This window comes from Ammospiza caudacuta, chromosome 7 (genome assembly GCF_027887145.1).
Source record: "Ammospiza caudacuta isolate bAmmCau1 chromosome 7, bAmmCau1.pri, whole genome shotgun sequence".
Lineage (NCBI taxonomy): Eukaryota > Metazoa > Chordata > Aves > Passeriformes > Passerellidae > Ammospiza > Ammospiza caudacuta.
The window spans coordinates 18,496,689-18,511,233 of NC_080599.1; the positions used below are offsets into that span (position 1 = coordinate 18,496,689).

Below are 14,545 nucleotides of genomic sequence, written 5' to 3' on the forward strand. Positions count from 1 at the left end.
TAGCGAGGTTAATGCGCCAACTTCTGCTTGACATGAAATACCAAACCCAAGGACAACAACGAGGGCTGCAGGCATTCTTTTGGTGGTTAAATATTTAAGACCAGTGAGCAGGCAGTTAGGTGGCACGGCACCCAGCTTGCCAGGCAGAGGCAGCAGTGGATACCCACCAAATTATTGCGGTTTGGTCCGGGCCTCTCCCCATCTAGGCGCGTTGGCATTTTCAAGCCACCGTATTTCTTCCAGTAGGTCCAACAGGATGCACAGAGGCGACACTGCATGTTAGGGGGACCCCAAGAATACCACTGGTAAGACTGGGTGGCTAGAGATAACAAAGGTGGAAATTATATATATCCTTACACAGGATCACTTTTCAGATCTTATTCTCTTTAGAAGCAGCACAAAAGCAAACATCCCCCCCACACAGAGCAAAGTTCAAACAGACCTTTAAAACTGATGATGGCTTCACTGCCCTCACCACTGTTAAACATACTTGTGATTTCAGCAGAATTGATTACATTAATTAATCTACATTTCTTTTTAAAAGCTAACAGAAAGAAACAATTATTAAGATGGGAAGATTTCCTGCCAATGGATAAGAAGGTTCTCTTTTTGCAAGAGAATTTCTGCACAACATGGGAAACAGCAAAGATTGCCTTCAGGAATTTCCCATATATTAATTTTACAATTGAAAAATGTAGAGAGTCTGTGACTTGACCTCTCATACTACATCATTCCAGCATCTCTACAGGCTCCCCATAAAGAAGCACAATCATGAGAACTCAGTGTAATATCAGGCAGCAGATCAAACACAGTGGTGTCACATATTTTGAAAACTACTAAAAATGATGACAAAAATTGTCAAATTCACACACTAGTGATCTAAATATTCACTCAATAGTTACATGCAATTATGTAGAACATTTACTAACTGCCCCTTTAGTACTTCATAATTCTATTTACAAATGTAACACTAGTAGTTAAAAAACAAAACAAACACTAAACAAAAACAATCTCAAAACCCCCCAAACTTTTAAATGCTGCAATATCCAGTTCTGCCCCCACTCCAGCACAAGACAGCTTTGATTTAACATTTCCATCTCAGCTGCCATTGTGGCACTTACTGTAACAGCTCTCACAGGCCCGTCCTGCTCCTGCGTTCTGTGCCTGGACTCCAGTACCATTTACCACTCCTGGTTTGACATTATTTACATTGATCTGGTTGGGGTTTGGCTTGTTACTTAGGACACAAAGCAAAAAGAATGACAAGTGTTAATTGAAGCATGCAATTTTTTATTTGACTTTTGAAGGTATGGCCCAAAACGGTTGAAGACTGAAATTTCATTCAGTATGTGGCTTCCAGAACCAGCTGTAATTACCAGCAATCTGACTTTTATGAACACACTGTCTCTAATAATATTTTAATAATATTGATAATGAAAATAACTACATTGATAGTTGGATGCCATTTACAAGACTTCAAAACCTTTTAACAAACAATAAACCAGTCCAGGTAGACTTATACCTTACTCACTATCCCAGACATGTGAATCCAGGTAAAAACAGATCTCACAAGTCCTCAACATGAAAGATATTTTACTTAAATCTCCAAAAAGAAGGCTGGGGGCAGGAGCAGCAGGCAGAGAGAGGGCAGTGTCTGCTTTAATCAGGGAAATACAACCCTGGACTGCAGTCACAAATATTTCCATGTTGTCTCACTGCAAGGGTTTGCATCATGTGGCTACAATTCCCACAAAAACACCCAACATACAACAACATCTGGGTCACCCAGCTCATCCCTATACCCTCTTTTAAAACGATGATTCTGGAAAGGCCAAGAGCTACGAGCTAAAGCAAAAGCTACTGGTGGGAGCTGAGAATGGAAGGCCAACAAAACCTTGGCATGGAGAGCAGTATGGAATAGCACAATCTCTGCAGAGGAAGAAGTGTCTGAGGGGGAAAATGAGGCCTTCAAAAAATTGGGCATGGGAGAGAGGGAAGGAGGAGGACAGAGTATTGCTGGGACAGGACTTCTGGGGAATGAAGGAAGGTGGAACAAGTTGTACATGAAGTTTGACATGAGGAGTTTATCAAACATGCAAGGACTCTGGAGTTCTGTTAGGGTTCACATTATAGAAGCAGCAAAGAGCAGACAGGCTTTGGAGCCAACTGCTGAACATGAGCCCCAACTGCAATGCTGGTTACATTCCTATCGTCTTCCCTTACCTGAAGACTGAAGGGAGTGGGCATATTCCTTTTATTTCCATCTAACAAACCCATGATTTGGAAGGAGAAATATCTTAAAATGGCTTTCTGCAACCTCCTTTTCTTACACATCATTTGCACACTGACACAGGAATCACAGTGATTGCAGTAACCCAGAATACTTGCTGTGTTTCACCCAGGCTAGAGCTACAAAAACAGCATTGTGGGAATAGAGCCAAATCAATTTCTTTCTAACGGGGCACCAGCATCAGGTTTCATGTTCTCAGCAATGGAGTTTCAACTGACATAATACTGAAGACAACTGGAAAGCTGATGCTGCCCCACAAGCCAGAAAACATCCTTCTTCTCTGAAAATGTCTAATCAGACCCTGAGATACAGAGCTCAGTAAAGCTCCATTTTGACAGAGACAAAATAAGTTCTGCTGTGAATGAACTACAGGAACTACACACAGGTTGCATAAGGAGGGAAGAGTGTGTTTGTCCAGTACAGGAAAAACTTCTGATAGTGTTCTCACTGTAAAATTCAGAGCCTTTTTGCAGCAGAGAAAGCTCAGGAGGCCAAATGGCACAAGTAGTTTGTTCTTATAGTGCACTGAGCAGCACATATGCAGCTCAAAAGCAGCAAAGGAGATAAAAAAAAGACATTTAGATGAATTCACAAGCCTGAATACTTTTTCATCTCCTTTTGCTTATTAATTTGCCCAGCTCCTGCAAAGATGAAAGTGTTTCAGGGTGCTTTATCAGAAAGGCACCGAGTTCTGACCCCGCAGATGGCAGGAGATCCCAGGGCAGTTTAACAAAGGGGCAGTTGAAAGAGGGAACATTCACGCTCCTCTGCTCTGGGATGTCACTATAGTAACCTGCTGCAAAAGAACTTCTGCCAATGATTCACCAGCAAACTCCATATGCAAACATTGCCCCAATGCTGCAAAACAAACAGCCCTCCCAGACACACTGCTACAGGCAGCGCTGCTCCACAGAGCAAGAGACTGAAGTAAAGAAAACCAAGGCCTTATGCTTCAACATCAGGCCTGTTGCTTCCCTTCTACACCTTGGATTTATTCCCCAAAAATATAGCAAAATAGTCTGACATCCATCAGCAAAGCCCAACAAAGCACATCCAAAGAACTGGGACTACAAAGGAGGATCATGGCCTGACTCCATTATCCTCTCTAAAACCATTAACAAGCCTGTATTAAAATACGAGTGGAAAGCATGCACTGGTGCAAGCTGATCACCAAACCACACTGATCAGAAGGACTAACATGCTGTAGTTGAGGTAAACTCCAGGATTCTGCAGCACTACAAGTAGTGAAGCTGCAGCAAGCACCAGAGAGTGTCCTGCTCCAAAGCTACGGTCAAGTTTCTGAGTGGCAGTAACAATAAAATTCAGGCAGATAATGTTTTCATCATATGAGAACCAAAAAGCTCTTAATTGTTGATGATATGTTAATTAAACTTGTTTGATATCACCAAAGCTGCCACAGCTATTAGCAAGAGAATCAGATGAGTAACTGGATGAATCATTAAGCAATTAATGAAGCTGAAGCTAAAGATGCAAATAAGGTAGTGAGAATACTGATGGTATGGCAAACTGTCATTTCCAGTTCTTGTTTCAGGAATGGAAGTCTCCTAAAGGGGTTTCAGTTATGAAGGAGCAGTCAGTTCTGCTGGAACAGGGACCATGAAGTGCAGATTTCTGGGCTGTACTCTTCAGCTCAGTCCCAAGGGAAGAGATGGAGGCAATAAAGCACATGCAGAGAGAAGCCTGTCAACAGAGACTGAGACCCCTGCACAAAAAAACCCAACTGCAGATAATCCTGATCCCCACAGAAGGCTGATAGCCCTTCAGTAGATAAGCAGACAGCATTTGGCCCACAGCACAGTGATAAAATTTTTGTTGTTAGAAATAATTATAACTTAACACCATCCTGTGAATATTTCCTGTTATTGAAGAACCCATTTGTGCCGGATGCAACAAAACAGGTTAGTAATAAAGCCTTAGAAATAAAAACAATTTTAAATCCCTTTTTAAGGCACATTTGTGCCATTCACCTCTAAGCATCTAATGGAAGTGTCTGGATCCAGGCAACAGAGGTGAGCTTTTCTCATGGCTCTCCAACCTCCTGTAAACACCCACTTCTAAGAGCAGGTCTAATGACCATTAAACAATGATTTCTGAATAGGAGCAGCTTTCTCCAACAAAATGTTGGGGATTGCCATTTTAACTAGCACAGTACAGAGGGAAGAGCAACATTACACCTTTTAAGTTTTCCATGTTGCCACGGACCTGTGCACAATGAAACAGGGAAGAAAAACGATCTTGCTCCTCAAGCAGAAGACAACCAAGAAACAGACAAAGGAATTATCTTCAGCTTGTTAGGCAGTTGCCCCTTGTAGTGAACCAAAGCTTTGACCTACTCCTCCAGTTTCCCTATTGGATTCACAAAAGGGGCACAGTAGGGAGAACAGTATTTCCCTGCTTCACAGCCTTTGAGATGCTGCATTTGCAGCTTGTCAATGTGCTTTGAGATTCTCAGATAAAATGCTGTAAATAGAATGTATTCATTAACGCATACAGATGTAGAGTTAAAAGTTACATTTTGGAGACTGAAAATCGTGTGCAGCAGTTCACTCTTCCCTTTCTGTTCTTACCCCTTCTGGTATCACTTAGATCAAAGCAAATGAGGGAAAAGCCACACAAAACTGGATGTCTCAGTCTTCACAGCTGCAGATGTCCTAATCCCAAAAAGCACAAGCTACACAATCAGATCTTCATCAAAAAGAAGATGGTACCTATGATGCCTGTAAGATTAGTAAAACCAGAGTACAGCTTCCACAACAACCTGAAGAGTATGTTTGGGTACACACAAGAAGGAGAAAGAGTCTGAGACTACACCTGCATGAAGGTCTTCCAAGCACTGCACTCACTTTGGAGGATGGCAGGACGAGGATGTGAGAATGTGGAATCTCTTTGTGTGTTCAGACTTCTGTTGCTGCTTCACACTGACACAGACAGTGTTACAGAAAACAACTGAAACATTTATTTTTCAGTATTTTCTGAGTTTAACTGATTTTACACTTTTCCCTTTCACCAGGAAAGCACATCAGTGCTTTTCAGTCAAAGAGTTTCATTGCAAAGCCATATTTATAGACGTCAGGTTCTGTCGAGTCAACTACAAATGTCTGCCCCAAAATCAGGGTTATTCTTGGAAAAGGTACAGAAATGCTTATTCATTCTGAGTCAGAAGAGTTTTCCTAAGACTTTGGTGTAGGGCTTGATAACCTCACCTCAATTACCTGTATGACCCTCCATGCTTCAGTTACCTGCATCAAAAAATTTGGGGCACAGTTTCAAGTTAAAAAATATCAACTCTAAAGCTTTACACAGAGCTGCTATTTGTCACTGTGTACCATGTACGTGACCTTTGAAGACAGCTTCTATTCTTTTTCTTATTATCTTCCTCCTCTCTGCTAGATTTTCCTATTTACCATCAGAGAAACAAACCAGAGCCCTATCAATGGAAGACAGCCAGAGGAAAAAAAAGGTAAAATTGTTTGAGCATGATATCCTCCAGGGTCTCTCACTGCCAACAATTTTACACCAGTTACTGTTAAAATGGGTTTCAATCAGGTGATACACTTCTGCATAGGTCTTGTGACAGCCTACATCAAGTAATTTATTTTCGAGGTGACAAGTGGATCATTATGGCTCAAGCCTAGAAACAGGAATGGGCTCAGTAACATGATAAGGACAAATCAATAACATTGATATTTAGATCCCTACACCGTGCATTGCTATTACAAGCCAAGAATATAATCTCCTTCTAGGTCACAAGATAATGTAGATGTCATACAGTCTCTATATGCCAGCCCTTGTACTCAAGCTTGTGTAGAAGTAATCCAAAAAGCTTAGAAATATTCAATTGTTGCCACCTTTAGAGGTGTTAATAGAAAGAACACAGAAGAAGCATTCATGTGAGATTAAGTAAGTCATGTAATTGCTACTTTCCCCGATATACATGAAAGGATATTGAAGGAGGAGGAAAATGTATCCCCTATTTTATGAACTAAATAATATGCAAGTTCAGGTACAACACTGATAAAATGAACTGTGACTGGAAATCACAGCCAGAGACAGAAGAGCAGCTATGTGGGCAGAGCCAGGTCTCTTCCTGGAGCAGGGAGCTAAGCTGCTGATTTGATTATGTGTTCTCTAGGTAGGAAAAAGAATTACCTGGCTGAGGGATAAGATGCCACTCCAGGCAGCCATTATCAAATGAGCACCACAACCTTCCAAACACAAAGCCCTCCCTCCACACATTCTAATCCAAGAGAACAGCAGGACTGCCAGGCTCTTTCATCTGCAATATCCTTCTGCATCTGCAGTCTAAATTATACTGCCTTTTGCTTTATGAGCTTATCACATTGTGAATTCATGCTTAATTTGATGTCCAGTGTCCCCCTGCAGAGTAACACCATCCACAAAAAGCAATACTGTTGAAAAATTGTGTGACAAGAAATCTATTTGGCTTCACTCTGAATATTACACCTCACTTTTAGTAAATTCACCTGAGAGGTATTGACATATGATCATGGATCCTCTATTTTCAGAAGAAATAAGGGGCTGTCTTGCAAGCTAAATATATAAAATTTAGTTTTATCTAAAGTAACAGAACAGATGGTAGAAGTTCATAAATATTTAAAAGGAGACAGCATAAAAGAGCAAAGAAGTTATTGGGGATAATACACAGGGGAGCATATCTGGAAGTGAAAGTTGAAAAGTGAAAGGAAAGGGTAGACTGGAAGTTCTGCATTCTAACTAGTACTGACTAGGCTATGCAGATGAAATCCAAGAGAAGACAAACTAAAAATTTTGTTTTAAAACAAATGTACACCTATAAATAATTACACATTATTTTTAATATATAATGATATATAGCAAACATGCATTGGTGATCCACTGCTGAGAAAAATTAAGAAAAACAGATAATTATTAAGCAGTTAATTAGCTACCCTTTTGTTCACAACCATGCTGACCTGCCAGCAAGTCCCCAACTCCCAGTCCATACAAAAAGAAAAATTAGAAGATAAGTAATAGTCACTTCAGGATGGGAACATTACAGAGAAGGCAGGAAATGAGCAACACTTAGCACAACATCCTAACCAGGAAATAATATTGGTAGGACATGGAAAATGCTACACCAATCTCTCTACAATGAGATAAAAAACAAAACAAGGGGTACTTACTAGTTGGGTATATACACTTGTTTTAGCTTGCTTTCTGCTTCTGCTGCTTTCAATCGTTTCTTTGAATAGAAAAAAGAAAATGGTTAAAATAAAAAGAAAATAAGAGCCATCTTAGCTGAGTCAAGTAGTAAATCTATAAAGACTTCAGCAGTTATTTACTGAGCAGCTACCATTAAATCTCTTTCCAACAAGAAAATATTCACTGAAGACAACTGTGGGCATCACATAACTATGTAGGTTTTCAAAAAAATCAAATAGATGTCAAGCAAATATAAACGAGGACAAACTTTTCATTCCCATTCACTTCAAAGCAAATCCCTTTTTAAAAAAGTTTTTATTTCCCCTGCAGAAGAAAATCTGACATGTCACTGTCAATTCTCCATGATAACATTCACCAGTTGGACAAAAAGAGATACAGCAATACAACCTCTCCATCACAGTTCCCCAACAGCTGCACAATTCAAAGTTTCAAGTAAGACTTTTGTGTTGATACCCCTAAATTTCTGAAGGCTCAGTGACACAGGATATTTTTTTCTTTTGACATTAGGAAGTTCAATAACTCCTTTTATATTCATACCTCCACTATTTAAGCAATAAGAGAGACACTGTGAGATTCAAGTTTTCTCTTTATTACATTTGCTAAATAAATTTAGGGTGAATCTCTGGAGGTGTCTAGTTCAAGCTCTGCTCAAAGCTGATACCAGCTGTCTGCACAAAGCTGTGACACTGTTCTCCAGACACACCAGCAGTATGGGAATATTCCAGACAAACAGGCTGGCTTAACATTTGCTATGCAGCACCCTCAAGGCACAGTCTAGGAAAATAATTGTAAAGCTCAAGTCTATCTCCAGAGAAGCAGGAAGCATCAGAAAACATCATAAAATTGAAGAGTGTGTCACTGAGGAGCTGGACAAACATAAAAGTTGTTTTTACAGAGACAACACAGACACAACAAAGTAAATGTTTCCTGTAAGCATAAAGCTTTTATTAGGACAGTTTTAAGCAACCATTTTCCATAGGACACACTGGCAGTTCCTCACCAAAGCTCTCTGGACTATGAAGAATTCCCCTCTTCCCTTTTCCTGCAAATAACAGTCACCCTACCTTAGAAACCAAAGTGAAGTTGTGAGACAAGAGAGCAAGGAATGAGAAAACAGAACCTCTGAAAGTTATCCTAAGGCAATGGCCATACCTACAGAGAGCTGCACTCCTGGCTGACTCCTTTCTGCTGCCATGGGCCAGTTTCCCTGATTGCCTCTGGTAAACTCCACCTAGGACAAGAACTGCTGCCTGAAAACTGGCCTCCAGAGAGCCCAAACAAAGACCTGCTGGAGACAATCCTTATCAATCCCACAGATGTGCAGGAATCAATAACACACATCTTGCTGCCAGCGATGGAACTGAAGAGGTTCTCCTGAATATGAACTGCAGGTTCAAACAATGTTTTCAAGACACCGTAACTGAGCATCCTGATGTAAGAAACAAAACACCCAAAGAGGGGCCCCAAGAAATGCTGTCACCATGGTTCTCCAAACAGCACCAGAAATCCTCCTCTACCTTCCAGAGACACTACACAAAAAAATGATCCTTTTAACAAAATGCATGCTCAGATGCCCCTCAGCTCAGGAACTGGAGCCTGTTCCACACACAGCCTCGGCTGAAAAAGAGGATTTCATGGTCCAGGCACAGACTGCCACAGGCACCTGCATCAGCAGATGAACAGCTCCAGAGCTCATAGTCCCCCCAGGAAATACATGGAAATCTAACACCAGACACTGCCAAGCAGCTTAAAACACTGCTTGATGACCAGTACCAGAATCCAATTTCCTGGAGACTGGAAATTCAGGAAACTTACACCGGTAGAGGACTGTAGTGCTTTTGAAGTTTCTAGTTTGTGAGAGGAAAAAGGTGCAGTTTTCTTGACAACATCTCCCAAGGGGACTGTCTGGCATCACTATGTTATGACAGTTTTGGGAATGTATGAATGCAAGAGCTTCATCCAAGCACAAAACATTACCAGTAAGTACAATACTCTCCTGTGCACAACATGAAGCCACTTGCCTTGGGGATGTGGCTACTTTAGGGTATTTTGTTCAACAGGTGATGGATGTTAACCTCACCTCACAGGTTTCCTTTGTGACTGATGACCATGGAGCAAGCCCTGAGCTAAGAAGTGCCCAAAGTCACCTGGACCTCACAACACCCTCCTCTCCTCCTGCTGCCTGGGGAGCAGCACAGCACACAACAAAGGGCACACACCCCTATGACAAACAGCACACCAGGAAAATGGAGGGCTTCCAGAAGGCACCACAATGTCCTGGGTAAGAAAAGGATCTGCACTAAGTACCTGTGGCTGAGGGCAATCAATACAGATATGATGGGTTTCCTATTTCCTGGCAGTGACTGATCCCAGAAGGTACAAAAGAAAGGTGCCTGAAATGTAGTTGTGCACAATTTCAGAATAATCCCTTCCCTGAGAGAGTACTTTGCTAGGTCCTTTGCCAGTTATTAATTGATCTGTGCCTGAAGCATATTTATGCTATAAATTCTTAATACTGTCTGATGTAGTTATGAATGTCCTCACTCCCAAGAAAAACCCAGAACATCTGTAACTTTTTCTAATGTCTGGCCTAAAAAAATCTTTTTGAATTATTTATATACACAGATCTTAAGTATATCCTCTTATTTACCTCATCATATTTTCCCCATCTATAAAAGGAAGATACTACCAACATATCTATCCCACAGGGACCAAGGGATTAAAATCTAAGCACTGCACATTCAACTTGGTGCAAACATCTGTCTTTTATATATCCTCTCCCACATTTGCCATCCTACCCACTGAGCCTGAAAGAGTTTTATAATAGGTGACATATCAGAGCAAATGTTTGTGGTCATTTTCTAAAGAGTGAACACTTGCAAAGAGGAAATAACAGCAGTAACCCAGGAACATTGTGGATATTTCAATATCCACAGCACAAGAGTGGGGTTGGTGGACAGCATGGGGATACCTAAGATATACTCAAATATTAAGTCTTTCTTTGTTTGATAGGAAAGACAAATTACACCTTCTGGGTTCAGAGGAGAATTTTCACACTGTTTATTGTTTTTTCAAACCTCTGAGCATACAAGTGTTGAACACACAATGGAGGTCAGGGAGGTGGGACAGAAGAGGGAATTAGTGTGTGATGCATTTGGCAGAAATGCTCCCAGCTGCTTATGCTCCAGCAACACATCTCAATGGATGGGTTGTACCTATGGTCTCTGACAGTTCTGGCAAGGAAGTGATCAAGTTCCATATTACCACAGGTTTAACAGGAAGTGTTTGGGGATAAAACATCCCACAAACAGGGAAAAACCTTTCATTTATGTTATTTCTACACTTCAGCACACAGACCTTTATGAAGGCTGGTACATTAAGACATCACTCACAGCTCTGGGCTAGGTACAAAGCAGGCTTACATCCCATCCCTTCAGAAAAATGTTTTCTATCTGCATCAAGACTGACCCAGAGATCTCAACTTTGTGGAGTCAAATGGAAGGGCATTTCCACTTTCCCCAGTGTGTTCTCACCATGCAGACCTTAAAACCAGCTTCCACTGTCTATTCCTCCTTTACTTCTCTAATGCCACTTTCACATAAAAAATAGAACAGTAGAAATTGATAGTATTTGATCTTCCCCTTGAAGTTACCTGCTTCTCAGAAACAAATAAAAATGGAAAAAGTAAATTAAAGCCTTTAACTCTCAGAAAGAATGTGACCAATTCAAACAGTTATTTGCCACTGCCATGTCCCAAGCTTGTCTCAACCTATGAAAAATTTAATGTTTTAAAGTTTTCAGGACTTCCCCTAATGATAAGCACAATAGTAGAAGCATTTAGTCTTTTAAAAAATCACCCTGGAATTCACAACTACGCAAGAGCTCAACCTCTAACTGAATGAAAATGTAGGCACAGCCAAACACCACATCAACCCTCAGAGCTCTCAAATCACTGGGAGAAGTCAACAAACAGCTGTCAACCAGTCAAAGCCATTTCAAACCTTCCTTAATCAGAAACAGACACTCCTGTGTACTGACACAGAAAGTCTGTCCCAGGAAAAGAACACGTTCAAAGGAGACCCGGGATAGTGAATTTGGAATGCACCACCCTCATTTTGCTCATGACAGCTCTGCAAGGCTGTTATTGACAGGACAGCTCTTGGGATCACTGTGGACAGGCATTCAGGAGCCTGCACTAAAACACCAATCCTGTGTTGACATTGTAGCAGAATCAGTCCTAGCAGTTCTGTTCTTGGGGTCAGTCCTTCTCGAGATGACTGAGCTCCTACTTATGGTGGCAATCTTCAAAAGGTTATCTTCAAATAAAAATTACTGGGTAAGAGATCCAAGTGCACGCTCCAAAAGAAGCCAATTGGCACACATCTCCATCTCAGTGTCCTACTCACAAGACAAGGCAGTGCTGCACTGAGCCTGCTGATCTCAGGTACACCAACAGGAGTACAAGTTACTGTTCAGCTCTCAGAATGGGCCTTCTGTCAAAGGAACTCAAAATGTCCCTTCCTCCATGGCAAGAAACAGAGAGACTGTGATTCAGTACTATGGCAGTGTTTTCTCATGCCAAGAAAACATCAAGGGAAACAGAAATCCAGAAGGATGCAAACAGCTCCCAACTAACTCTTGCCTCTTCATCCAAGCAGGCAATTGGTTGGTGACACAAATCTTCATTGCTATGTTTTCTAACTCACAGAAATAGACAATTTAAATGCACTTTTAATGTTCATTCAACCAAAGATTTTACAAGAATAAGCAAGTTATTAATACTTTTATTAAACCCTGTAACATACAGGTTTGCAATACAATTTAATCATGTTCTTGGAAAGAGGGAAGTGGAAGTGCAAAAACTCGAGGTACACACTTTGCATATCCCTACTTGGGATACTTTCTATATCTTATATACAAAAATGCTGTCAGCCTCAGAAACATTTTGTGGTATTAGACCAAGGGAAGAGTCTGCCTAGAACAAACACTGTGAAGAAACAGATGGAAAAAATGGCAACAGATGTACTTTGTCAAAGACACTGCACTCATCAAGTAAAACACAAATTATTATTACATCAAGTAACACACCATTATTTGAACTACAACTTCCTATGCTTTCTCTTTGTGGTTACATATAGATAGATCTCTCAAGCTTTTTATAAATGTTTCATGGTATTATTTGCTTGTACAAGCTGGGAATTTGAGATGAGGTCTTCAACTCAGTTCAGACCTAATTGATATGGTATTTCTGCACTGCAGGTTCTACCTGCTCAGCTTATACTGTCCCCTAAGAGCAGAGCCTCTAATTGGAAGTTTTCCCCAAATCCTACACCCTGGTGAACTCCTGGGCAGTACATGTAAGGTGCAGCATAACCACAAGAGAAAACCCAGTGCCCAGGAACAGAACAAACCAGTATAAGAAACTTTAGGCTTAAGGTGTTCTTTAACTGCTGCAAGAGCAAATAATTAAAGTCTTCACATAATTATCCCCTCTGCAATTTTGCCTATGTAAAAACAAACTTTAGGAAAATGGAGAAAACAATGGGGAAGGAAAAACCATGAGCATTATTCTTCCCAACCATGCCAGCTTCCATCACCATCTCATGTTTCTACCATCCACTTTCTAACTGGAATGAAAAGTTTCAGTCAAAGAATGAACTTGGGGAAACAGTGGAATGAGGATGCCACTAATACTTTTATTAAAAGTGAAATATAATTGAAGCAAAAAAGAGTTCTCATTTGTCACAAGGGGACCTCTAATTTCAACAGTGCCCCAGCCAGAAAGAAAATGGTAAAAATCACATTACAGCACATGGCAAACACTGGTCAATGCCTCAGGCACCTAGTCTTTACCCCAGGTTGAATTTCCAAGGAAACAAGTTAAGGCAGGACATTGTCACAATTCCACTTTTCTAATACCTCAACTAGATGCTTCATCTTAGGACTGGTAATTATAATGAAAAACCCATTCTAAATTTCTTCCATCTTTTACTCAGTTTTCCTGTCAAATATGTGAGTAGTTTTCAGCAACTGATACTCTGCAAGAATTTGCATGCTGCTTGCATTGTGCTTGCTTTATGTCAGGGACCAGCCTTTGTATTTAAACAAGCAGAGATAAAAATGATGGTAAACACTACTCAAAAGTTGCTTCTCAAGTATAACAAGCCTGGGAATTCGAGGCAGTGACACTTCCCAGGTAAACACTTGACTCACAGAGCTAACATGGGGCAGCCTCGTGCATCTGCCACCCAAGTCATGGGCAGCAGGGCTGGGGAACCAGGGTGGGGCCTCCTGTACAGCAACTGCCCCTCCAAGAAGTCACTGAAGGGAACCTTGAACTCCACAGTCAAACAGCAACTGCCCTGCCTTCGCTCCTCTGCTGAATTCCAGACGTCAGAAAGCTCTGAGCAAACAGGGCAGCAGCAAACATGAGAAGAATGCACTCTTGCCAGTGCTGTTTGTATCCAGAAGGGCTGATGAGTTTAGGGACAAGAGATTGGTCTGCTCATAACAGAACTCACCTGTTGGAATGGCTGAACCCCGAGAGGAACAAGACTTGGATTCACAGGCAAGAAAAACAATTTCTGTTAAAATGAAAGAGGTGGTTTTGACTCTCTTACCTGCTGAACATATCTGTCTGTAGTTTTCCACATATAGTAATATTCTATAATGCTTGTTAAGGACTTCCATGGGAGCTGGGGAAACAAAGGAAAAACAGCATTTATTGAAGGGAGCTGGCACACAGTCTCACTGAAATTCACAGGATTCTTCTGACTGATGGTTGCAGCAGTCTTGCAACTACTAGCCCTCCTCAAAAAAAAAGCCAGTCTGAATCTACAAAGGGGATTAGATGCACATGGGACCCATGTTAAATTAAATGCCCTTTCAAAATACTCTGAGCTTTCAGTGTACAAGTGGAACAGGCTGCAGGTAAATCTTCATGCTGCACTGGCTGATAGCAAACCATTCCAGAGAGGCACAATGTGGAAGGAGTCCCACAGCTCAGACTCTGCTTCAGCAGCAGTTAAGGCA

The 14,545-nt window shown here is 41.1% G+C and overlaps 1 protein-coding gene across 1 annotated transcript in view; it reads right to left on the reverse strand.

Annotated features, from left to right (window-relative positions):
- MTA1 (metastasis associated 1) overlaps positions 1–14,545 on the reverse strand; it is a 74,050-nt gene that overhangs the window by 24,098 nt on the left and 35,407 nt on the right. Inside the window, exons 10-13 of the mRNA XM_058809063.1 lie at positions 14,134–14,208; positions 7,474–7,532; positions 1,122–1,237; positions 168–319 (exon numbers count right to left, since the gene is read on the reverse strand). Of these exons, the coding sequence (XP_058665046.1) occupies positions 168–319; positions 1,122–1,237; positions 7,474–7,532; positions 14,134–14,208 (402 nt within the window). The remainder of the gene's footprint in view (positions 1–167; positions 320–1,121; positions 1,238–7,473; positions 7,533–14,133; positions 14,209–14,545) is intronic.